This window comes from Poecile atricapillus, unplaced genomic scaffold (genome assembly GCF_030490865.1).
Source record: "Poecile atricapillus isolate bPoeAtr1 unplaced genomic scaffold, bPoeAtr1.hap1 scaffold_225, whole genome shotgun sequence".
NCBI classification, from domain to species: domain Eukaryota; kingdom Metazoa; phylum Chordata; class Aves; order Passeriformes; family Paridae; genus Poecile; species Poecile atricapillus.
Window position 1 is genome coordinate 33,487 of NW_026709038.1, and position 25,371 is coordinate 58,857.

The 25,371-nt window shown below is 61.0% G+C and overlaps 2 protein-coding genes across 2 annotated transcripts; both read right to left on the reverse strand.

Moving 5' to 3' along the window:
* Nucleotides 1-835: 835 nt before the first annotated feature.
* On the reverse strand, nucleotides 836-12,436 carry LOC131574306 (uncharacterized). Its single transcript, XM_058828744.1, has 7 exons — nucleotides 12,137-12,436; nucleotides 9,469-10,851; nucleotides 9,255-9,361; nucleotides 5,215-5,334; nucleotides 3,194-3,354; nucleotides 1,645-1,747; nucleotides 836-1,110 (listed from the first exon to the last, which is right to left on the reverse strand). Exons 2-7 carry the CDS (start codon nucleotides 10,822-10,824, stop codon nucleotides 900-902), a joined length of 2,058 nt encoding a protein of 685 aa, XP_058684727.1. The 5' UTR covers nucleotides 10,825-10,851; nucleotides 12,137-12,436; the 3' UTR covers nucleotides 836-899.
* A 2,402-nt stretch (nucleotides 12,437-14,838) lies between these two features.
* LOC131574307 (partner of Y14 and mago-like) lies at nucleotides 14,839-25,233 on the reverse strand. Its single transcript, XM_058828745.1, has 4 exons — nucleotides 25,182-25,233; nucleotides 22,284-22,377; nucleotides 15,277-15,473; nucleotides 14,839-15,162 (listed from the first exon to the last, which is right to left on the reverse strand). The coding sequence occupies exons 1-4, from the start codon at nucleotides 25,210-25,212 to the stop codon at nucleotides 14,891-14,893; spliced, it is 594 nt and encodes a 197-aa protein (XP_058684728.1). The 5' UTR covers nucleotides 25,213-25,233; the 3' UTR covers nucleotides 14,839-14,890.
* Nucleotides 25,234-25,371: the final 138 nt, after the last annotated feature.

Sequence of the window (25,371 nt, forward strand, 5' to 3'; positions counted from 1 at the left end):
CACCCCAACTCTCCTGAACAGCCCCTGAGCCAGAGCCCTTTTTATTAATCAGTAAAAGAATTTAATTAATTTGAATAATTAAAATAATTCCCTCCACATTTTTGGATGCTCATGAGGAGTGTGGAGGCCGCCATGATGGGTGTGGCAGTCGCCATAATGGGTGTGGCAGCCGCCATGATTGGTGTGGCAGCCGCCATGATGGTGTGGCCGCCATGATGGGTGTGGCCGCCATGATGAGTGTGGCCGCCATGATGAGTGTGGCCGCCATGATGGGTGTGGCGTCCGCCATGATGAGTGCGTCCATCCCTCCTCATGTGTGTTGGCCGCCACCATGACGGGAGTGGCCGCTTCACCGGCGGACCAAACCGTATCTCCGGGACTAACCGGACACATCCTCACCCCACGGCTCGGTTCCCGACCGTTCCAAGCCCGGTAACACCGCCTGAGGGGCCACCAGCGCGGCCCTGCCCACACTCAAGATGGCGCCGCGCTCTGAGGCGTCACCTGGACCTTCAACATGGCGGTGCCGTGACGTCATTCCTTTTCCGGCGTGGACCGGAAGTGGCCCTGCTATGGCGGCCCGGGGGCTGGTGAGGCCGGGAGGGCCTTGGGGACACCGGGGGGACCCTGGGGACACCGAGGGGGCCCTGGGGACACCGGGGGGACCTTGGGGACACCGGGGGGACCTTGGGGACACCAAGAAACCCCTTGGTGACCCCGGCTATGGCCTCAGCGAGCCCCAAATCAATCCCTGTTTCCACCCCCCCCTTATTTTTTAATACAAAAACCGCTCGATTTCTTTAAAAAAACTCCAAAAAAAATTAAAAAAAAAAAAGAAAAAAATAGATTTTTTTTATTCCAAGCCCTTTTTTTTTTTTTTTTTTGGGGTGGGGGTCTCCTCAGCGAGGCAGGGGCCGTCGCCCCTTCTTCCTCCTCTTGTGCTTGGTGTCCCCCCTGGGGGGACCCCCCTGGGGCTGGGGGGGTCCCGCGGGGTCGGGGGGGGTGGGAAAAGCCCCCCCGGGTTCCCCCCAGGCCGGGTTTCCTTGGAAAAGGCGAGCCAGGAAATGCTGGGGGTCGCTGGGGGAGGGGGGGCTGCCCTTAGGGGGGGCCCTGGGGGGAGGGGAAGGGGGGGAAGGGGGGGTTGGGATAAACCTGGGGGTACCTGGGCACCCCCTGGACACCCCCTGGACCCCCAGGATCCCCCAGAACCCCTCCAGGACCCCCCAGAACACCCCAGGACCCTCAGGACCCCTCCAGGACCCCCCAGGACCCCCAGAACTGATCCCAGGACCCCCAGGACCCTCCCCAGGACCCCCAGGATTGACCCCTGGACACCCCTGGATGCCCCCAGGCCCCCCCAGAACCCCCCCAGGACCCCCCCAGGACCTCCCAGGACCCCCCAGGACCCTCCAGGACCCCCGGGACCCCTCCAGGACTGACTCTTGGACCCCCCAGGACCCCCCCGGACCCCTCAGGACCCCCCAGGACCCCCAGGAGCCCCTCAGAACCCCCCCAGGCCCCCCCAGAACCCCTCCAGCACCCCCCAGGCCCCCCCAGGACCCCCCCAGGCCCCCCCCAGGACCCCCCAGAACCCCCCCAGACCCCCAGAACCCCCCCAGGACCCCCAGGACCCCCAGCACTGACCGGTGGCGCCCGGCGGGCGGGGCTGTCCTGGTGCTGAAGGACAGGTGATAGGGGACACGGTGACTGTCCGGGGAGATGGGGACACGCTGGCAGCCAGCCCACTCTGGGGACACAGCGGGGACACGGCGGGGACACAGCGGGGACACTCGGTCACCAGGACACTCGGGGACACTCGGGGACACTCAGGGACACTCAGGGACACTCAGGGACACTCGGGGACACTCGGGGACACTCGGTCATGGGGACACTCGGTCACAGGCACCCCAGGGTGACCTGGGCATGGTGACCCCAGAGAGCCAGGGAGGGACACGGTGACACCCAGGGTGACCTGGGGTGGACACGGTGACCCCCAGAGTGACCCAGAGATGGACATGGTGACACCCAGAGTGACCTGGGGTGGACATGGTGACACCCAGAGAGCCAGGGATGGACACGGTGACACCCAGGGTGACCTGGACATGGTGACACCCAGAGTGACCCAGAGATGGACATGGTGACACCCAGAGTGACCTGGGGTGGACATGGTGACACCCAGGGTGACCTGGGGTGGACATGGTGACACCCAGGGTGACCTGGTCATGGTGACCCCAGAGTGACCCCCGTGGCCATGGCATCCCCAGAGCCCCCTGGGCTGTCCCTGGTGTCCCCTCCCCAGTGTCCCCCCCCGTCCATCCCCAGTGTCCCCCCCAGTGTACCCCCTTGTCCATCCCCGATGTCCCCCCCCAGTGCTGTCCCCCCAGTGTCCCCCCCCCCAGTGCTATCCCCCCTGTCCCCTCAGGTGCTGTCCCCCCTGATGTCCCCCCCCCCCCCCCTGTGCTGTCCCCAATGTCATCCCCAGTGTCCCCCCCGATGTCCCCACACCCGGTGCTGTCCCCCCTGTCCCCCCTGGTGCTGTCCCCCCCGGTGTCCCCCCCCTGGTGCTGTCCCCCCCTGTCCCCCCGGTGCTGTCCCCCTGATGTCCCCACACCCCCAGGCTGTCCTCCCCGGTGTCCCCCCCTGTCCCCCCTGGTGCTGTGCCCCCCGATGTCCCCCCCAGTGCTGTCCCCCCTGTCCATCCCCAGTGTCCCCCCCAGGCTGTCCCCCCCAGTGTCCCCCCCCCGGTGCTGTTCCCCCTGTCCATCCCCAGTGTCCCCTCCAGTGCTGTCCCCCCCGGTGCTGTCCCCCCCGGTGTCCCCCCCCCCGTGCTGTCCCCAATGTTGTCCCCAGTGTCCCCCCCAGTGCTGTCCCCCCTGTCCCCCCCGGTGTCCCCCCCGTCCCCCCTGGTGCTGTCCCCCCCCGATGTCCCCCCCCCCCGTGCTGTCCCCAATGTCGTCCCCAGTGTCCCCCCCAATGTCCCCACACCCGGTGCTGTCCCCCTTGTCCCCCCGGTGCTGTCCCCCCCCAGTGCTGTCCCCCCCGATGTCCCCACACCCGGTGCTGTCCCCCCTGTCCATCCCGTGTCCCCCCCGGTGTCCCCCCTCCCCGTGCTGTCCCCAATGTCATCCCCAGTGTCCCCCCCAATGTCCCCACCCCCCCAGGCTGTCCCCCATGCTGTCCCGGTGTCCCTCACCGGTGACATCGTAGACGTGGCGCTCCATGCAGGCCAGGTAGGTGACCTTGAGGCCGAGCAGGCTGGACTCTGCCCACAGGTCCCCGTCCTCGGCCCGGTGCCACCCCCCGCACGCGGCGCAGCGCCGGCCACAGCGAGGGTCCCGCGACAGCTGGAACCGCCTGGGGGGGACATGGGGACATCCTGGGGACACTGTGACACCATGGGGACATCCTGGGGACACTGTGACACCATGGGGACACACTGGGGACATCCTGGGGACACTGACACAGCCTGGGGACATCCTGGGGACACTGTGACACCATGGGGACATCCTGGGGACACTGACACAGCCTGGGGACACACTGGGGACACTGACACAGCCTGGGGACACTGTGACAGCCTGGGGACACACTGGGGACAGCCTGGGGACACACTGGGGACACCCTGGGGACACACTGGGGACAGCCTGGGGACACACTGGGGACACCATGGGGACAGCCTGGGGACACTGACACAGCCTGGGGACACGGGGACATCCTGGGGACAGCCTGGGGACACTGTGACAGCCTGGGGACACGGGGACATCCTGGGGACACCATGGGGACAGCCTGGGGACACACTGGGGACACCCTGGGGACACACTGGGGACAGCCTGGGGACACACTGGGGACACCATGGGGACAGCCTGGGGACACTGACACAGCCTGGGGACACGGGGACAGCCTGGGGACACACTGGGGACATCCTGGGGACACACTGGGGACATCCTGGGGACACACTGGGGACATCCTGGGGACACGGGGACATGCTGGGGACACCATGGGGACAGCCTGGGGACACCATGGGGACAGCCTGGGGACACTGACACAGCCTGGGGACACGGGGACATCCTGGGGACACCATGGGGACAGCCTGGGGACACCCAGGGGACACACTGGGGACACGGGGACATCCTGGGGACAGCCTGGGGACACTGTGACGGCCTGGGGACAGCCTGGGGACACTGACACAGCCTGGGGACACTGTGACAGCCTGGGGACATCCTGGGGACACCCTGGGGACATCTTGGGGACACCCTGGGGGCACTGTCATACCCCGGGGACATCCTGGGGACACTGTGACACCCTGGGGACACTGTCACAGCCTGGGGACATCCTGGGGACACCCTGGGGACACCCTGGGGACACTGTCACACCATGGGGACATCCTGGGGACACCCTGGGGACACTGTCCCACCCTGGGGACACTGTGACATCCCCAGGGACACTGTCACACCCTGGGGACACTCCTGGAGATGTGGGGACACCCCCAGGGACACTGGGGACACCGTGCCACCCCCATCCCTGTCCCATGTCCCCCTGTCCCCCCTGTCCCTCTGTTTCCCTGTCCTGTGTCCCTATGTCCCCCTGTCCCCCTGTCCCCGTGTCCTCTGACCCCCCCATGTCCCCCCGTGTCCCCTGTCCCTGTCCCCATGTCCCCACTGGTGCTGTCCCCCCGTGTCACCCCCTGTCCCCTGTCCCCGTGTCCCTCCGTGTCCCCTGTCCCCTCCCGTCCCCTGTCCCTGTCCCCGTGTCCCCACTGGTGCTGTCCCCTGTCCCCCCCGTGTCCCCCTGTCCCCCTGGTGTCCCCTGTCCCTGTCCCCTGTCCCCCCTGTCCCCTGTCCCTGTCCCCTGTCCCTGTCCCCTGTCCCTGTCCCTGTCCCCTGTCCCTGTCCCTGTTCCCTGTCCCTGTTCCCTGTCCCTGTCCCCATCCCTGTCCCCTGTCCTTGTCCCCTGTCCCTGTCCCCTGTCCCCTGTCCTTGTCCCCTGTCCCCTGTCCCCTGTCCCCTCCGTGTCCCCTGTCCCTGTCCCTGTCCCCTGTCCCTGTCCCCTGTCCCTGTCGCTGTCCCCGTGTCCCCCTCGTGTCCCCTGTCCCTGTCCCCTGTCCCTGTCCCTGTCCCCTGTCCTTGTCCCTGTCCCCTGTCCCTGTCCCTGTCCCCTGTCCCTGTCCCTGTCCCTGTCCCCTGTCCCTGTCCCCTGTCGCTGTCCCCGTGTCCCCACCGGTGCCGTCCCCCGCAGCGGGTGCAGCCCATGTTGTCCACGGCGTCCCTGAGCTCCTCCTGCAGCCGCCCCAGGAACGCTCCCAGCGCCCGCGACAGCTCCTCCTGCGCCAGCTGCTTCCTGCACCCCAAAAAACGGGAATTACAACCCAAAAATGGGATTGGAACCCCAAAAAACGGGATTGGAACCCCGAAAAATGGGATAAACCACCCTAAAATGGGATTGGAACCCCAAAAAACGGGATTGGAACCTCAAAAAATGGGATTGGAACCTCAAAAAACGGGATTGGAACCCCAAAAAATGGGATAAACCACCCTAAAATGGGATTGGAACCCCAAAAAACGGGATTGGAACCTCAAAAAACGGGATTGGAACCTCAAAAAATGGGATTGGAACACCAAAAAATGGGATTGGAACCCCAAAAAATGGGATTGGAACCCCAAAAAATGGGATAAACCACCCTAAAAATGGGATAAACCACCCTAAAAATGGGATTGGAACCCCAAAAACGGGATTGGAACCCCAGAAAATGGGATTGGAACCCCAAAAAACGGGATTGGAACCCCAAAAAACGGGATTGGAACCCCAGAAAATGGGATTGGAACCCCAAAAAATGGGATAAACCACCCTAAAAATGGGATAAACCACCCCAGGAACGCTCCCAGCGCCCGTGACAGCTCCTCCTGCGCCAGCTGCTTCCTGCACCCCAAAAAACGGGATTGGAACCCCAAAAAATGGGATTGGAACCCCAAAAAACGGGATTGGAACCCCGAAAAATGGGATAAACCACCCTAAAATGGGATTGGAACCCCAAAAAACGGGATTGGAACCTCAAAAAATGGGATTGGAACCTCAAAAAATGGGATTGGAACCTCAAAAAACGGGATTGGAACCCCAAAAAATGGGATAAACCACCCTAAAATGGGATTGGAACCCCAAAAAACGGGATTGGAACCTCAAAAAACGGGATTGGAACCCCAAAAAACGGGATTGGAACCCCGAAAAATGGGATTGGAACCTCAAAAAATGGGATTGGAACCCCAAAAAATGGGATAAACCACCCTAAAAACGGGATTGGAACCCCAAAAAACGGGATTGGAACCCCAAAAAATGGGATTGGAACCCCAAAAAATGGGATAAACCACCCTAAAAATGGGATTGGAACCCCAAAAAACGGGATTGGAACCCCAAAAAACGGGATTGGAACCCCAAAAAATGGGATTGGAACCCCAGAAAAAATGGGATTGGAACCCCAAAAAATGGGATTGGAACCCCAAAAAACGGGATAAACCACCCTAAAAATGGGATAAACCACCCTAAAAACGCTCCCAGCGCCCGTGACAGCTCCTCCTGCGCCAGCTGCTTCCTGCACCCCAAAAAATGGGAATTACAACCCAAAAATGGGATTGGAACCCCAAAAAATGGGATTGGAACCCCAAAAAATGGGATAAACCACCCTAAAAATGGGATAAACCACCCCAGGAACGCTCCCAGCGCCCGCGACAGCTCCTCCTGCGCCAGCTGCTTCCTGCACCCCAAAAAACGGGATTGGAACCCCAAAAAACGGGATTGGAACCCCAAAAAATGGGATTGGAACCCCAAAAAATGGGATTGGAACCTCAAAAAATGGGATTGGAACCCCAAAAAATGGGATTGGAACCCCAGAAAATGGGATTGGAACCCCAAAAAACGGGATTGGAACCCCAAAAAACGGGATTGGAACCCCAAAAAATGGGATTGGAACCCCAGAAAATGGGATTGGAACCTCAAAAAATGGGATTGGAACCCCAAAAAACGGGATTGGAACCCCAAAAAACGGGATTGGAACCCCAAAAAATGGGATTGGAACCCCGAAAAATGGGATTGGAACCCCAGAAAATGGGATTGGAACCCCAGAAAATGGGATTGGAACCCCAGAAAATGGGATTGGGACCCCAAAAAACGGGATTGGAACCCGAAAAACGGGATTGGAACCCCAAAAAATGGGATTGGAACCCCAGAAAATGGGATTGGAACCTCAAAAAATGGGATTGGAACCCCAAAAAATGGGATTGGAACCCCAGAAAATGGGATTGGAACCTCAAAAAACGGGATTGGAACCCCAAAAAATGGGATTGGAACCCCAAAAAACGGGATTGGAACCTCAAAAAATGGGATAAACCACCCTAAAAATGGGATAAACCACCCCAGGAACGCTCCCAGTGCCCGTGACAGCTCCTCCTGCGCCAGCTGCTTCCTGCACCCCAAAAAACGGGATTGGAACCTCAAAAAACGGGATTGGAACCCCAAAAAACGGGATTGGAACCCCAGAAAATGGGATTGGAACCCCAAAAATGGGATTGGAACCCCAAAAAATGGGATTGGAACCCCAAAAAATGGGATTGGAACCCCGAAAAACGGGATTGGAACCCCAAAAAACGGGATTGGAACCCCAGAAAATGGGATTGGAACCTCAAAAAATGGGATAAACCACCCTAAAAACGGGATTGGAACCCCAAAAAACGGGATTGGAACCCCAAAAAATGGGATTGGAACCCCAAAAAATGGGATAAACCACCCTAAAAATGGGATTGGAACTCCAAAAACGGGATTGGAACCCCAAAAACGGGATTGGAACCCCAAAAAATGGGATTGGAACCCCAAAAAATGGGATAAACCACCCTAAAAATGGGATTGGAACTCCAAAAACGGGATTGGAACCCCAAAAACGGGATTGGAACCCCAAAAAATGGGATTGGGACCCCAAAAAATGGGATAAACCACCCTAAAAACGCTGCCAGCGCCCGTGACAGCTGCTTCCTGCACCCCAAAAAACGGGAATTACAGCCCAAAAATGAGATTCTGAGCCCAAAATCCCTGGATTCACCCCAAAATCCCGGGAATTCACCCCAAAATCCCGGATTTCCCCCCAAAATCCCGGGATTTCCCCAAACTCACGTCTCGTACTCGCGGCGCCTCTCGGGGCTGCTCACCCTCTCCCATCCCACCCCAAAATCCCGGGAATTCACCCCAAAATCCCGGGAATTCACCCCAAAATCCCGGGAATTCACCCCAAAATCCCGGGAATTCACCCCAAACTCACGTCTCGTACTCGCGGCGCCTCTCGGGGCTGCTCACCCTCTCCCATCCCACCCCAAAAACCCGGGATTCACCCCCAAAAACCGGGATTCCCACCCCAAAAAAACCGGGATTCTGCCCCAAAACCGGGATTCCCACCCCCAAAAAAACGGGATTTACCCCAAAATCCCAGGAATTCACCCCAAAATCCCGGGAATTCACCCCAAAATCCCGGGAATTCACCCCAAACTCACGTCTCGTACTCGCGGCGCCTCTCGGGGCTGCTCACCCTCTCCCACCCCACCCCAAAAACCCGGGATTCTGCCCCAAAAATCCCGGGAATTCACCCCAAAATCCCTGAATTCACCCCAAAATCCCGGGAATTCACCCCAAAATCCCGGGATTTCCCCAAACTCACGTCTCGTACTCGCGGCGCCTCTCGGGGCTGCTCACCCTCTCCCACCCCACCCCAAAAACCCGGGATTCCCACCCCAAAAAAAACCGGGATTCTGCCCCAAAACCGGGATTCCCACCCCCAAAAAAACGGGATTTACCCCAAAATCCCGGGAATTCACCCCAAAATCCCGGGAATTCACCCCAAAATCCCGGGAATTCACCCCAAACTCACGTCTCGTACTCGCGGCGCCTCTCGGGGCTGCTCACCCTCTCCCATCCCACCCCAAAAACACGGGATTCTGCCCCAAAAATCCTGGGAATTCACCCCAAAATCCCGGGAATTCACCCCAAAATCCCTGAATTCACCCCAAAATCCCGGGAATTCACCCCAAACTCACGTCTCGTACTCGCGGCGCCTCTCGGGGCTGCTCACCCTCTCCCATCCCGCCCCGAAAACCCGGGATTCACCCCCAAAAACCGGGATTCCCACCCCAAAAAAAACCGGGATTTACCCCAAAATCCCAGGAATTCACCCCAAAATCCCGGGAATTCACCCCAAAAATCCCGGGAATTCACCCCAAACTCACGTCTCATACTCGCGGCGCCTCTCGGGGCTGCTCACCCTCTCCCATCCCGCCCTCAGCACCTTGAACGCCGCCTCTGCTCGGGGGTCTCGGCTCTTATCGGGGTGCACCTGGCCAGACACGACCCTGGGTGTCCCCTGGGTGTCCCCTGGGTGTCCCCTGGGTGTCCCCTGGGTGTCCCCTGGGTGTCCCCAAGCCCCGCGGGGGTGTCACCCACCAGCACGGCCAGTCTCCGGTACGCCCGGCGCAGTTCGCTGTCGGTGGCCGTGTTTTCCACACCGAGCACCCGGAACGGGTCCAGCTCCTCCTCGGTCACCTCGGCCATGGCCACCAAACGTGTCACCTCCCCCTCGGTGACACCGGAGCGACCCCAGCGCTCGCCCAACAGCTCCCGGCAGCGGCGGAGCCCCGCGGAGCCCCCGCGGAGCAAAGAGCGGAGCCCCCCGAGGAGGAGGAGGAGGAAGAGGAGGAGCAGAGCCAGGAGAGCCCCGAGCAGCCGCAGGCACAGCGCGACCCCCGCCCGGGCCACCCCGAGGGACCCCCGGTGTCCCCTCCCGCTGTCCCCCGGTTCCCGGTCGTGCTCCTCCGGGCGTTGTCGCGGTCGCCGTCGCGATCTCCGGGGGTCGCCGTTGTTCTCCGGGGGTCCCCGGTGGCGGCAGCCGAGGCCGCACGGGATGTCCCGGGAGGGGCTCGGGGGAGCGGCCGGGGGGCACCGGCAGCCGCAGCGACCACCGGGGGTGGGGACAGTCCCGGGGGTGGGGACACTGCCGGGGCTGGGGACACTGCCGGGGGTGGGGACACTCTGAGGCTTGGGGACACTGCCGGGGATGGGGACACTGCCGGGGATGGGGACAGTCCCGGAGATGGGGACACTCCCGGGGATGGGGACACTGCCGGGGATGGGGACACTGCCGGGACCGGGGACACTCCCGGTGTTGGGGACACTGCCGGGGTTGGGGACACTGCCGGGGTTGGGGACACTCGGGGGGCTGGGGACACTGCCGGGGATGGGGACACTGCCGGTATTGGGGACACTCCCGGGGCCGGGGACACTCCCGGTGTTGGGGACACTCCCGGGACCGGGGACACTCCCGGTTCTGGGGACACTCCCGGTTCTGGGGACACTCCCGGTTCCGGGGACACTCCCGGTGTTGGGGACACTCCCGGTGCTGGGGACACTCCCGGTGCTGGGGACACTCCCGGTTCTGGGGACACTCCCGGTGTTGGGGACACTCCCGGGGCTGGGGACACTCCCGGGGCTGGGGACACTCCCGGTCTTGGGGACACTCCCGGTTCTGGGGACACTCCCGGGGCCGGTGACGCTCGGGGGACCGGGGACACTCCCGGTGCTGGGGACACTCCGGGGACCGGGGACACTCCCGGTTCTGGGGACACTCCCGGGGCCGGTGACGCTCGGTTCCCGCTCGCCGCTCTCCTCCTCCTCCTCGCCCGCCGTTCCGGTGCCGGTGCCGGCGGGGGCAGCCCGGGGGTGGCCGCCGGTCCCGTTCCAGGCGGTGCCGGAGCCTCCCCCGGGGCCGCTCCCGGCCGGGTCCCGGTACCGGGGCTGCTCCATCGCACCGGGACTAGGTCACGGCCATGGCTGGGGGGGGACAGCGCGGTCAGCACCGGGGAACGGCACCGGGACACCGGGGAATGGGAACGGGACACCGGGGAACGGCACCGGGACACCGGGGAACGGGAACGGGACACCGGGGATACCGGGGAACGGCACCGGGACACCGGGGATACCGGGGACACCGGGGACACCGGGGATACCGGGGATACCGGGGAACGGCACCGGGACACCGGGGAACGGGAACGGGACACCGGGGACACCCCCGGGACACCGGGGAACGGGACACCGGGGAACGGGAACGGGACACCGGGGAACGGGAACGGGACACCGGGGACACCGGGGAACGGACACGGGACACCGGGGAACGGGACCGGGACACCGGGGAACGGACACGGGACACCGGGAAACGGCACCGGGACACCGGGGACACCCCCGGGAACGGCACCGGGACACCGGGGACACCCCCGGGAACGGCACGGGACACCGGGAACGGGACACCGGGGAACGGGCACGGGACAGCCCCGGGAACGGCACGGGACACCGGGGACACCGGGGAACGGGCACGGGACACGGGGGAACTGCACGGGACACCGGGGACAGTCCCGAGACAGCCCCGGGAATGGGCACGGGACACCGGGGAACGGCACCGGGACACCGAGAACGGGACACCGGGAACGGGCACGGGACACGGGGGAACGGCACGGGGACACCGGGGAACGGACACGGGACACCGGGGACACCGGGGAACGGCACCGGGACACCGAGAACGGGACACCGGGAACGGGACACCGGGGAACGGGCACGGGACACGGGGGAACGGCACCGGACACCGGGGACACCGGGGAACGGCACCGGGACAGCCCCGGAGCCGCCCCGGGGAGCCCTGAATGGAGACGGGAGCCCCGAACCGAACCTCGGGACCCCCAGAACGGAGCCCCGGGACCCCCCGAGTGGCTCCGGGACCGGGAGAGCCCCCGATCAACCCCGGGAACCCCAAAAACGGAACCGGAACCCCCGACCCGGCCCCGGGACCCCCAGAACGATCCCCGGGACCCCCCGGACACTCGGAGCCCGGTACCGGGGGTGTTCGGGACTCACCGAGCCGGTACCGGGGGGGTTCGGGGGGTGTTCGGGACTCACCGAGCCGGTACCGGGGGGGTTCAGGGGGTGTTCGGGACTCACCGAGCCGGTACCGGCGGGGTTCGGGGGCTGTTCGGGACTCACCGAGCCGGTACCCGGGGGGGTTCGGGGGATGTTCGGGACTCACCGAGCCGGTACCGGGGGGGTTCGGGGGCTGTTCGGGACTCACCGAGCCGGTACCGGCGGGGGAGGGGGGGGTGGTGGCGCCGCCGCCCCCCCCGGGTCCCCTCACGGCCGCACTTCCGCTTTCCGCCCGCCGCCGCGCTGGCCACGCCCACTTCCGGCGTGGGGCAGCGCGCGCGAGCGTCACGCGGCACATTCCTTATATGGCAATGACCACGCCCCCTTATCGGCATAGACCTGTCCTTAAATGGGCATGGCCACGCCCCCTTATCGGCATAGATCTGTCCTTATATGGGCATGGCCACGCCCCTTAAATGGTCACAGACGCTTTAAATCTGCATAGCCCCGCCCACTGCTTAGCTATGGACACGCCCCTTTTAAAGGGGCAACGCTTCTTAAAGGGGCAACAGTGCTACTGGACCCCCCCACAATTCTTCAGTGCCAGCCCAGTGCTCCCAGTGCTCCCAGTGCCCTCCCAGTGCTCCCAGTTCCCCCTCCCAGTGCTCCCAGTGCCACCCCCAGTGCCTCTCCCAGTGCTGCTCCCAGTGCTCCCAGTGTCCCCCCCAGTGCTCCCAGCGCCCCCCCAGTGCTCCCAGTGCTCCCAGTGCCCTCCCAGTGCTCCCAGTTCCCCCTCCCAGTGCTCCCAGTGTCCTCTCAGTGCCAGCCCAGTGCCCTCCCAGTGCTCCCAGTGCCTCCAGTGCCCTCCCAGTGCCCTCCCCAGTGTCCCTCCCAGTGCTCCCAGTGCCCTCCCAGTGCTCCCAGTTCCCCCTCCCAGCGCTCCCAGTGCCCTCCCAGTGCTCCCAGTGCCCTCCCAGTGCCACCCCCAGTGCTCCCAGTGCCTTCACAGTGCTCCCAGTGCTGCTCCCAGTGCTCCCAGTGCCCTCCCAGTGCTCCCAGTGCCCTCCCAGTGCTCCCAGTGACACTCCCAGTGTTCCCAGTACCCTCCCAGTGCCCTCCCAGTGCTCCCAGTGCCCTCCCAGTGCCACCCCCAGTGCTCCCAGTGCTCCCAGTGCCCTCCCAGTGCTCCCAGCGCCCTCCCAGTGCTCCCAGTTTGGGGTCCCCGAGCCCCCCAAACCCCCCCAGGACCCCCAATTCCCCCCTGGGGGGGTCTCCCAACAATCCCGACCCCCCCTGTTGGGTCACTGCTCTTTTATTCCTCCACCGGTTTTATTAAAATTAAAATTAAAATTTAAATTTAAATTTAAATTAGAATTAAAATTAAAATTAAAAATTAAATTTAAATTTAAATTAGAGTTTAAATTTAAATTAAAATTGAAATTTTAATTTCAATTTCAGTTTTAATTTTAAATTTTAATTTCAATTTCAATTTTAACTTCAAATTTTAATTCTAATTTCAATTTTAATTTTAATTTTAAATTCTAATTTTAATTTTAGTTTTGATTTTAATTTCAATTTTAATTTTAATTTTAAATTCTAATTTTAATTTTAATTTTAGTTTTAATTTTAATTTTAAATTCTAATTTTAATTTTAGTTTTAATTTTAATTTCAATTTTAAATTTTAATTTTAATTTAAATTTCAATTTCAATTTCAATTTTAAATTTTAATTTCAATTTTAAATTTTAATTTCAATTTTAAATTTTAATTTCAATTTTAAATTTCAATTTTAATTTTAATTTTAATTTCAATTTTAAATTTTAATTTTAATTTTAATTTCAATTAAAAAAAAAGACAAATGGAGAAAAATTGGGGTAGGGGGGCTTCAACAGCAAGAGGGGAGGGGGACACAGGGGGGGGAGGGAGGGGGGGCACGGCCCCTTTTTGTTTATTTTTTTAAGCCCCCTCCCCTTTTTTAAATCCCATTAAAAACCGGGAGCGACCTCGGAATCAAAAAAATAAAAATAAAAGAAAATCAAAGAAGGAAAAAAAAAAATTAAAAATTTAATTTTGAAAGGAAAAAAAAATCAGAAGAAAGAAATTAGAAATGAAATGAAACGAGTGAAATAAAATGGGAGGAAAATGGAAAATAAAGGGATAAAAAGAAATGAAATGAAAGGAATGAAGAATTAAAATTAAAATATTAAATTAACCCCCAAAAGAAAGAAAAAAAAGAAATTAAAAGAAAAGAACTGGAAAAGAAAAGAGAAATAATAAATGAAAAACCAATAAAATCAAATAAATGAAAAAATGGATAAAACCAAATAAAATAAAGCAAAGAAATCGATAAAATCAAACAAAATAAACCAAAAAAAAAAATCAATGAAATCAAATAAATGAAAAAATGGATAAAACCAAAGAAAATAAACCAAAAAAAATCAATGAAATCAAATAAATGAAAAAATGGATAAAATCAAAGAAAATAAACCAAAAAGAGTCAATAAAACCAAAGAAAATAAACAAAAAAATGATAAAAAAATTTGATAAAATGAAATTAAAACCCAAAAAAAAAAAATCAATAAAACCAAATAAAACAGAGCAAAGAAATTGATAAAATCAAACAAAATAAACAAACAAAAAAATCAATAAAATCAAATAAATGAAAAAAAATGGTAAAATCAAACAAAATAAACCAAAACAAAAATCAATAAAATCAAATAAAACAAAAAAAAATCAAGAAACAAAACCAAACATTAAAACTGAAAAAAAATCTTTAAAAATCCCCAAAAAAATCCCAAAAAATCCCAAAAAAATCCCCCAAAAAATCCCAAAAAATCCCAAAAAAATCCCCAAAAAAATCCCAAAAAATCCCCCAAAAAATTCCCAAAAATCCCCAAAAATTCCCCAAAAAAATCCCCCAAAAATAAAATAAAACCAACACCCCCCCCCCCTTTTGCTCCAAATTACGAGTCCAGCTCCAACCCCCTGAGTTCCTCCTCCAGCGCTTTCCTCCTTCCCAACTTTTCCAGCTGCTCCTTGGTGGGCTGGGGGATCCCCCCTCCCTCCATCCTCTGCCTCAGCTCCTCCACCTGCCTCAGCTTCTTCCTCAGGCTCTTGATCCTCCGGTTCCTCTCGTTATTCCTCTCCTCGTTATTCCCGGGATTATCTCCGGCGTTTTCCAAGCTTTTTTCACCTCCTTTATCCCCGGTTGTTGTTGTTGTTGTTGCTGTCCCACCTCCTGCTGTGTTGTCACCTCCTCCTCTGTCACCTCCTCCTCCTCCTCCTCCTCCTCCTCCTCCCAAAGTGATTTTTTCCAGGGCTGAGCTCAGTCCGTCTCCGCCGCCGCCGCCGTCGTTTTCCCGATCTTTCTCCTGCTGCTGTTTCCTCTTCTCTTTGCGTTTCAGGTTCCTGCGGGCGGTTTTGGAGAGCCCCGGCGAGGGCTCGCTGGCCTCGGGCCGGCCCGATGAGGAAGGGTTGGGCTCTGGGTTTAAGCCTGGGGGCAGTTCGGGTTTGCTCCGGAAGAATTTCACGTATTTGTTCTCGTAGCTGGGGTTGGAGAGTGGAAAAAAATGAGTTAAGAGGTTCTGGAGGGGTTTGGAGGGGACAGGAGGGGACAGGAGGAGTTTGGGGAGGTCCTGAAGGAGTTTGGAGAGGTCCTGGAGGGGTTTGGGAAGGTCCTGGAAGGGACAGGACGGGTTTGGAGAGGTCTCAGTGGGGACAGGAGGGGACAGGAGAAGTCTGGGGAGGTCCTGGAGGGGTCTGGGAAGGTCCTGGAGGGGTCTCAGTGGGGACAGGAGGGGACAGGAGGGGTCTGATGAGGTCCTGGAAGGGACAGGAAGGGACAGGAGGGGTCTGATGAGGTCCTGGAAGGGACAGGAGGGGTCTGATGAGGTCCTGGAAGGGACAGGAGGGGACAGGAGGGGTCTGATGAGGTCCCGGAAGGGACAGGAGGGGACAGGAGGGGTCTGATGAGGTCCTGGAAGGGACAGGAGGGGACAGGAGGGGACAGGAGGGCTCTGGGGAGGTCCTGGAGGGGTCCTGGAGGGGACAGGAGGGGACAGGAGGGGTCTGATGAGGTCCTGGAAGGGACAGGAGGGGACAGGAGGGGTCTGATGAGGTCCCGGAAGGGACAGGAGGAGACAGGAGGGGTCTGATGAGGTCCTGGAAGGGACAGGAGGGGACAGGAGGGCTCTGGGGAGGTTTTGGAGAGCCCCAGGGAAGGCTCGCTGGCCTCGGGCCGGCCCGATGAGGAAGGGTTGGGCTCTGGGTTTAAGCCTGGGGGCAGTTCGGGTTTGCTCCGGAAGAATTTCACGTATTTGTTCTCGTAGCTGGGGTCAGAGAGTGGGAAAGAAAGGGTTAATGGAGTTTGGGGGGTTCTGGAGGGGTTTGGGGAGGTTCTGGAGGGGTTTGGAGGGGACAGGAGGGGACAGGAGGAGTTTGGGGAGGTCCTGAAGGAGTTTGAGAGGTCCTGGAGGGGTTTGGGAAGGTCCTGGAAGGGACAGGACGGGTTTGGAGAGGTCTCAGTGGGGACAGGAGGGGACAGGAGAAGTCTGGGGAGGTCCTGGAGGGGTCTGGGAAGGTCCTGGAGGGGTCTCAGTGGGGACAGGAGGGGACAGGAGGGACAGGAGGGGACAGGAGGGGTTTGGAGAAGCCCTGGAGGGGTTTGGGGAGGTCCTGGAGGGGTCTCAGTGAGGACAGGAGGGGACAGGAGGGGTCTGATGAGGTCCTGGAAGGGACAGGAGGGGACAGGAGGGGTCTGATGAGGTCCTGGAAGGGACAGGAGGGGACAGGAGGGGACAGGAGGGCTCTGGGGAGGTTTTGGAGAGCCCCAGGGAAGGCTCGCTGGCCTCGGGCCGGCCCGATGAGGAAGGGTTGGGCTCTGGGTTTAAGCCTGGGGCAGTTCGGGTTTGCTCCGGAAGAATTTCACGTATTTGTTCTCGTAGCTGGGGTTAAGGAAGGGAAAAATGGGAGAAAAAATGGGTTAAGAGTGTTTGGGGAGGTCCTGGAGGGGTTTGGAGGGGACAGGAGAGGTCTCAGTGGGGATAGGAAGGGACAGGAGGGGTTTGGGGAGGTCCTGGAGGGGTTTGGGGAGGTCCTGGAGGGGACAGGAGGGGACAGGAGGGGTCTGATGAGGTCCTGGAGGGGTCTCAGTGGGGACAGGAGGGACAGGAGGAGACAGGAGGGGTCTGATGAGGTCCTGGAAGGGACAGGAGGGGACAGGAGGGCTCTGGGGAGGTTTTGGAGAGCCCCAGGGAAGGCTCGCTGGCCTCGGCCGGCCGATGAGGAAGGGTTGGGCTCTGGGTTTAAGCCTGGGGGCAGTTCGGGTTTGCTCCGGAAGAATTTCACGTATTTGTTCTCGTAGCTGGGGTTAAGGAAGGAAAAAATGGGAAAAAAAATGGGTTAAGATGGTTTGGGGAGGTCCTGGAGGGGTTTGGAGGGGACAGGAGAGGGTCTCAGTGGGGATAGGAAGGGCCAGGAGGGGACAGGAGGGGTTTGGGGAGGTCCTGGAGGGGACAGGAGGGATCTGATGAGGTCCTGGAAGGGACAGGAGGGGACAGGAGGGGTCTGATGAGGTCCTGGAAGGGACAGGAGGGGACAGGAGGGGACAGGAGGGGTCTGATGAGGTCCTGGAAGGGACAGGAGGGGACAGGAGGGGTCTGATGAGGTCCTGGAAGGGACAGGAGGGGACAGGAGGGGACAGGAGGGGTCTGATGAGGTCCTGGAAGGGACAGGAGGGGACAGGAGGGGTCTGATGAGGTCCTGGAAGGGACAGGAGGGGACAGGAGGGTCTGATGAGGTCCTGGAAGGGACAGGAGGGGACAGGAGGGGTCTGATGAGGTCCTGGAAGGGACAGGAGGGGACAGGAGGGGACAGGAGGGGTCTGATGAGGTCCTGGAAGGGACAGGAGGGGACAGGAGGGGACAGGAGGGGTCTGATGAGGTCCTGGAAGGGACAGGAGGGACAGGAGGGCTCTGGGGAGGTTTTGGAGAGCCCCGGCGAGGGCTCGCTGGCCTCGGGCCGGCCCGATGAGCCCGATGAGGAAGGGTTGGGCTCTGGGTTTAAGCCTGGGGGCAGTTCGGGTTTGCTCCGGAAGAATTTCACGTATTTGTTCTCGTAGCTGGGGTTGGAGAGTGGGAAATAAAGGGTTAATGGGGTTTGGGGGGGTTCTGGAGGGGTTTGGGGAGGTTCTGGAGGGGTTTGGAGGGGACAGGAGGGGACAGGAGGAGTTTGGGGAGGTCCTGAAGGAGTTTGGAGAGGTCCTGGAGGGGTTTGGGAAGGTCCTGGAAGGGACAGGACAGGTTTGGAGAGGTCTCAGTGGGGACAGGAGGGGACAGGAGAAGTCTGGGGAGGTCCTGGAGGGGTCTGGGAAGGTCCTGGAGGGGTCTCAGTGGGGACAGGAGGGGACAGGAGGGGACAGGAGGGGTTTGGAGAAGCCCTGGAGGGGTTTGGGGAGGTCCTGGAGGGGTCTCAGTGGGGACAGGAGGGGACAGGAGGGGTCTGATGAGGTCCTGGAAGGGACAGGAGGGGACAGGAGGGGTCTGATGAGGTCCTGGAAGGGACAGGAGGGGACAGGAGGGGACAGGAGGGCTCTGGGGAGGTCCTGGAAGGGACAGGAGGGGACAGGAGGGGACAGGAGGGGTCTGATGAGGTCCTGGAAGGGACAGGAGGGGACAGGAGGGGACAGGAGGGGTCTGATGAGGTCCTGGAAGGGACAGGAGGGGACAGGAGGGGTCTGATGAGGTCCTGGAAGGGACAGGAGGGGACAGGAGGGCTCTGATGAGGTCCTGGAAGGGACAGGAGGGGACAGGAGGGGTCTGATGAGGTCCTGGAAGGGACAGGAGGGGACAGGAGGGGTCTGATGAGGTCCTGGAAGGGACAGGAGGGGACAGGAGGGGACAGGAGGGGTCTGATGAGGTCCTGGAAGGGACAGGAGGGGACAGGAAGGGTCTGGGGAGGTCCTGGAAGGGACAGGAGGGGACAGGAGGGGACAGGAGGGGTCTGATGAGGTCCTGGAAGGGACAGGAGGGGACAGGAGGGCTCTGATGAGGTCCTGGAAGGGACAGGAGGGGACAGGAGGGGACAGGAGGAGTCTGGGGAGGTCCTGGAGGGGTCTCAGTGGGGACAGGAGGGGACAGGAGGGGTCTGATGAGGTCCTGGAAGGGACAGGAAGGGACAGGAGGGGACAGGAGGGGACAGGAGGGGTTTGGGGAGGTCCTGGAAGGGACAGGAGGGGTCTGATGAGGTCCTGGAAGGGACAGGAAGGGACAGGAGGGGACAGGAGGGGTCTGATGAGGTCCTGGAAGGGACAGGAGGGGACAGGAGGGGACAGGAGGGCTCTGGGGAGGTCCTGGAAGGGACAGGAGGGGACAGGAGGGGACAGGAGGGCTCTGATGAGGTCCTGGAAGGGACAGGAGGGGACAGGAGAGGTCTGATGAGGTCCTGGAAGGGACAGGAGGGGACAGGAGGGCTCTGGGGAGGTTTTGGAGAGCCCCAGGGAAGGCTCGCTGGCCTCGGGCCGGCCCGATGAGGAAGGGTTGGGCTCTGGGTTTAAGCCTGGGGGCAGTTCGGGTTTGCTCCGGAAGAATTTCACGTATTTGTTCTCGTAGCTGGGGTTAGAGAGTGGGAAATAAAGGGTTAATGGGGTTTGGGGAGGTTCTGGAGGGGTTTGGAGGGGACAGGAGGGGTTTGGAGAGGTCCTGAAGGGGTTTAGAGAGGTCCTGGAGAGGTTTAGAGAGGTCCTGGAGGGGACAGGAGGGGACAGAAATGGACAGGAGGGGTTTGGGGAGGTCCTGGAGGGGTCTGGGGAGGTCCTGGAAGGGACAGGAGGGGACAGGAGGGCTCTGGGGAGGTTTTGGAGAGCCCCGGCGAGGGCTCGCTGGCCTCGGGCCGGCCCGATGAGGAAGGGTTGGGCTCTGGGTTTAAGCCTGGGGGCAGTTCGGGTTTGCTCCGGAAGAATTTCACGTATTTGTTCTCGTAGCTGGGGTTAAGGAAGGGAAAAATGGGAGAAAAAATGGGTTAAGAGTGTTTGGGGAGGTTCTGGAGAGGTCTCAGTGGGGACAGGAGGGGTCTGGGGAGGTCCTGGAGGGGTTTGGGGAGGTCCTGGAAGGGACAGGAGGGGACAGAAGGGGACAGGAGGGGTTTGGGGAGGTCCTGGAGGGGACAGGAGGGGTCTGGGGAGGTCCTGGAGGGGTCCTGGAGGGGACAGGAGCGGACAGGAGGGGTCTCAGTGGGGACAGGAGGGGTCTGATGAGGTCCTGGAAGGGACAGGAGGGGACAGGAGGGGACAGGAGGGCTCTGGGGAGGTCCTGGAAGGGACAGGAGGGGACAGGAGGGGACAGGAGGGGTCTGATGAGGTCCTGGAAGGGACAGGAGGGGACAGGAGGGGACAGGAAGGGTCTGATGAGGTCCTGGAAGGGACAGGAGGGGACAGGAGGGGACAGGAGGGGTCTGATGAGGTCCTGGAAGGGACAGGAGGGGACAGGAGGGGACAGGAGGGGTCTGATGAGGTCCTGGAAGGGACAGGAGGGGACAGGAGGGGTCTGATGAGGTCCTGGAAGGGACAGGAGGGGACAGGAGGGGACAGGAGGGCTCTGGGGAGGTTTTGGAGAGCCCCGGCGAGGGCTCGCTGGCCTCGGGCCGGCCCGATGAGGAAGGGTTGGGCTCTGGGTTTAAGCCTGGGGGCAGTTCGGGTTTGCTCCGGAAGAATTTCACGTATTTGTTCTCGTAGCTGGGGTTGGAGAGCAGAAAAAAATGAGTTAAGAGGTTCTGGAGGGGTTTAGAGAAGTCCTGGAGGGGACAGGAGGGGACAGGAGGGGTCTGGGGAGGTCCTGGAGGGGTCTGGGAAGGTCCTGGAGGGGTCTCAGTGGGGACAGGAGGGGACAGGAGGGGACAGGAGGGGTTTGGGGTGGTCCTGGAAGGGACAGGAGGGGACAGGAGGGGTCTGATGAGGTCCTGGAAGGGACAGGAGGGGACAGGAGGGGTCTGATGAGGTCCTGGAAGGGACAGGAGGGGTCTCAGTGGGGACAGGAGGGGACAGGAGGGGTCTGATGAGGTCCTGGAAGGGACAGGAGGGGACAGGAGGGGACAGGAGGGCTCTGGGGAGGTCCTGGAAGGGACAGGAGGGGACAGGAGGGGACAGGAGGGGTCTGATGAGGTCCTGGAAGGGACAGGAGGGGACAGGAGAGGTCTGATGAGGTCCTGGAAGGGACAGGAGGGGACAGGAGGGGACAGGAGGGCTCTGATGAGGTCCTGGAAGGGACAGGAGGGGACAGGAGAGGTCTGATGAGGTCCTGGAAGGGACAGGAGGGGACAGGAGGGCTCTGGGGAGGTTTTGGAGAGCCCCGGCGAGGGCTCGCTGGCCTCGGGCCGGCCCGATGAGGAAGGGTTGGGCTCTGGGTTTAAGCCTGGGGGCAGTTCGGGTTTGCTCCGGAAGAATTTCACGTATTTGTTCTCGTAGCTGGGGTTGGAGAGTGGGAAATAAAGGGTTAATGGGGTTTGGGGGGGTTCTGGAGGGGTTTGGAGGGGACAGGAGGGGTTTTGGGAGGTCCTGAAGGAGTTTGGAGAGGTCCTGGAGGGGTTTGGGAAGGTCCTGGAAGGGACAGGAGGGGTTTGGAGAGGTCTCAGTGGGGACAGGAGGGGACAGAAGGGCTCTGGGGAGGTCCTGGAGGGGTCTCAGTGGGGACAGGAGGGGACAGGACGGGACAGGAGGGGTTTGGAGAAGCCCTGGAGGGGTTTGGAGAAGCCCTGGAGGGGTTTGGGAGGTCCTGGAGGAGTCTGGAAAGGTCCTGGAGGGGTCTCAGTGGGGACAGGAGGGGACAGAAATGGCCAGGAGGGGTTTGGAGAGGTCCTGGATGGGTTTGGGGAGGTCCTGGAGGGGTCTCAGGAAGGATAGGAGGGGTTTGGAGGGGTTTGGGGAGGTCCTGAAGTGGTTTGGAGGGGACAGGAGGGGACAGAAGGGGACAGGAGGGGTTTGGAGAAGCCCTGGAGGGGTTTGGGGAAGTCCTGGAGGGGACAGGAGTCTGCAGCAGGTCCTGGAAGGGACAGGAAGGGACAGGAAGGGACAGGAGGGGACAGGAGGGGTCTGGAGCAGGTCCTGGAAGGTCCTGGAAGGGACAGAAGGGGACAGGAGGGGTTTGGAGAAGCCCTGGAGGGGTTTGGGGAGGTCCTGGAGGGGACAGGAGTCTGGAGCAGGTCCTGGAAAGGACAGGAGGGGTCTGGAGCAGGTCCTGGAAGGTCCTGGAAGGGACAGGAGGCCTCTGGGAGGGTCTGGGGGACCCAGGGAGGAGCCAGGGACAGCCCTGGGTGGGACCCGACCCCTCCCCAGGCCCCAGGGACCCCCCAGAGCCCCCCACTCACACGGGCACCTCCTCCTGGGGCACGTAGCCCTCCTTGACACGGCGCTGCTTCCGCCAGGTCCCGTCAGGACGCTGCGTGGACGGGATGTACCTGCCTGGGGGGACACGGGGGGACACCATGGGGACACCCCCTGACACCATGGGGATACCATGGGGACATGGGGATACCATGGGGACACCACGGGGACACCACGGGGACACCCTGGGAACACCTGGGACACCATGGGGACACCACGGGGACATGGGGACACCATGGGGACACCATTGGGACACCCCCTGACACCATGGGGACACCATGGGGACACCACGGGGACATGGGGGGACACCAAGGGGACACCCCCTGACACCACGGGGACACCATGGGGACACCCCCTGACACCGGGGGACACCCTGGGGACATCCCCAGAGCCACCCATGGACACCTTGGGGACACCTGGGACACCCTGGGGACATGAGGACACCCTGGGGACACCCTGGGGACACCCCCTGACACTGGGGGGACACCATGGGGACACCATGGGGACACCACGGGGACATGGGGACACCCTGGGGACACCCCCTGACACCGGGGGACACCCTGGGGACACCCTGGGGACATGGGGACACCACAGGGACACCATGGGGACACCACGGGGACACGGGGACACCATGGGGACACCCTGGGGACACCATGGGGACACCATGGGGACACCACGGGGACACGGGGACACCCTGGGGACACCCCCTGACACCGGGGGGACACCATGGGGACATGGGGACACGGGGGAACACCATGGGGACACCATGGGGACATGCGGACACCATGGGGACACCCTGGGGACACCATGGGGACACCACGGGGACACTATGGGGACACCATGGGGACATGGGGACACCCTGGGGACACCCCCTGACACCGGGGGGACACCACGGGGACACCCTGGGGACATGGGGACACCACAGGGACACCACAGGGACATGGGGACACCATAGGGACATGGGGACACCCTGGGGACACCTGGGACACCCCCTGACACCATGGGGACACCCTGGGACACCATGGGGACATGGGGATACCATGGGGACACCTGGGACACCACGGGGACACCATGGGGACACCATTGGGACATCCCCAGAGCCACCCATGGACACCTTGGGGACACCTGGGACACCCTGGGGACATGAGGACACCATGGGGACACCCTGGGGACACCCCCTGACACTGGGGGATACCCTGGGGACACCCTGGGGACACCACGGGGACACCCTGGGGACACCCCCTGACACTGGGGGGACACCATGGGGACACCATGGGGACCCCAAACCCCCCTCAGACCCTTCCCGACCCCAAAACCCCCCCGGGGGTCCCCAAATCCCCTCCAGGGACCCCAAAACCCTCATGGAGACCCCAAAACCTTCACGAGAACCTCCAGGACCCCTCCCCAAAATCACTGGAACCCCCCCAAACCCCCCTCAGACCCTTCCCGACCCCGAAACCTCCCCGGGGGTCCCCAAATCCCCCTCAGGGACCCCAAAACCCTCACGGGGACCCCAAACCCCTCACGAGAACCTCCAGGACCCCTCCCCAAAATCACTGGAACCCCCCCAAACCCCCCTCAGACCCTTCCCGACCCTGAAACCCCCCGGGGGTCCCCAAATCCCCCCTCAGGGACCCCAAAACCCTCACGGGGACCCCCAAACCTTCATGAGAATCTCCACGACCCCCCCTCAAAACCCCGCCCCCCCACACCCTTCACGGGGGTCCCGCTCCCCTCAGACCCTTCCTGACCCCGAGACCCCCCCGGGGGTCCCCAAATCCCCCCTCAGGGACCCCCAAACCCCTCACGGGGACCCCAAAATCTTCACGGGGACCCCAAACCCCTCACGAGAACCTCCAGGACCCCTCCCCAAAATCATTGGAACCCCCCCAAACCCCCCTCAGACCCTTCCCGACCCCGAGACCCCCCCGGGGGTCCCCAAATCCCCCCTCAGGGACCCCCAAACCCCTCAGGGTGAGCTTCAGGACCCCCCCTTAAAACCCCGCCCCCCCCCGAGACCCCTCACGGGGGTCCCGCCCCCCCCTCAAACCCCCTCAGACCCTTCCCGACCCCGAGACCCCCCCGGGGGTCCCCAAATCCCCTCTCAGAGACCCCCAAACCCCTCACGGGGAGCTCCAGGACCCCCCCCCAAACTCCCCTCCCCCCCTCCCCTCACAAACCCCGCCCCCCCCCGAGCCCCTCACGGGGGTCCCTCCCCCCCCTCAAACCCCCTCAGACCCTTCCCGACCCCGAGACCCCCCCGGGGGTCCCCAAATCCCCCCCTCAGAGACCCCCAAACCCCTCACGGGGACCCCAAACCCCTCACGGGGACCTCCAGGACCCCTCCCCAAAATCCTCGGACCCCGCTCAGACCCTTCCCGACCCCGAGACCCCCCCAGGGGTCCCCAAATCCCCCCTCAGGGACCCCCAAACCCCTCACGGGGACCCCAAACCCCTCACGGGGACCTCAAAACCCTCACGAGGAACCCAAAATCTTCACGGGGAGCTCCAGGACCCCTCCCCAAAATCATTGGAACCCCCCCGAGCCCCTCACGGGGGTCCCTCCCCCCCCAAACCCCCCTCAGACCCTTCCTGACCCCGAGACCCCCCCTGGGGTCCCCAAATCCCCCCTCAGAGACCCCCAAACCCCTCACGGGGACCTCCAGGACCCCCCCCCAAATCCCCCTCCCCCCCTCCCCTCACAAACCCCGCCCCCCCCCGAGCCCCTCACGGGGGTCCCGCCCCCCCCTCACTCCCCCCCTTGGGCCCTCCCCGAGCCCGGGACCCCCGCGCGGGTCAGGGGGGGATCCCGGGGGTCTCGGGGGGGGGTCCCGGGGGGGTCCCGGAGCCCCCCCAAGGCCGCGGGGCCCCCCCGCGCTCACCGGTCTCGTCCGTCACATAGGGCGTCGCCATCTTTGCGCGCGCGCCGCGGGGCCGCCCCGGAAGTGACGCAAAGACGGCGGCGCTGGGGGGCGTGGTCAAAACGGGGGGGGGGGGGGGGGGGGCGTGGCCACGTGCGTGATATGGTAATTAGTGGGCGGGGCTAAACGCGATGACGTCTCTTGTTCTATG

Bases quoted from the DNA above. Each gene is read 5' to 3' on its own strand.
- LOC131574307 (XM_058828745.1), bottom strand. From the start codon at position 25,212: ATGGCGACGCCCTATGTGACGGACGAGACCG. The intron at 15,474-22,283 runs GTGAGTGGGGGG...CTCCAACCCCAG, and splicing joins CCCCAGGAGGAGGTGCCCGT to CTACGAGAACAAATACGTGA. The intron at 15,163-15,276 runs GCGGCGGCGGCG...ACACAGCAGGAG, and splicing joins GAAAGATCGGGAAAACGACG to GTGGGACAGCAACAACAACA.
- LOC131574306 (XM_058828744.1), bottom strand. From the start codon at position 10,824: ATGGAGCAGCCCCGGTACCGGGACCCGGCCGGGAGCGGCCCCGGGGGA. The intron at 5,335-9,254 runs GTGAGTTTGGGG...TTTGGGGTGCAG, and splicing joins AGGCGCCGCGAGTATGAGAC to GAAGCAGCTGGCGCAGGAGG. The intron at 3,355-5,214 runs GTGGGGACACGG...TGTCCCCCCCAG, and splicing joins CGCTGCGGGGGACGGCACCG to GCGGTTCCAGCTGTCGCGGG.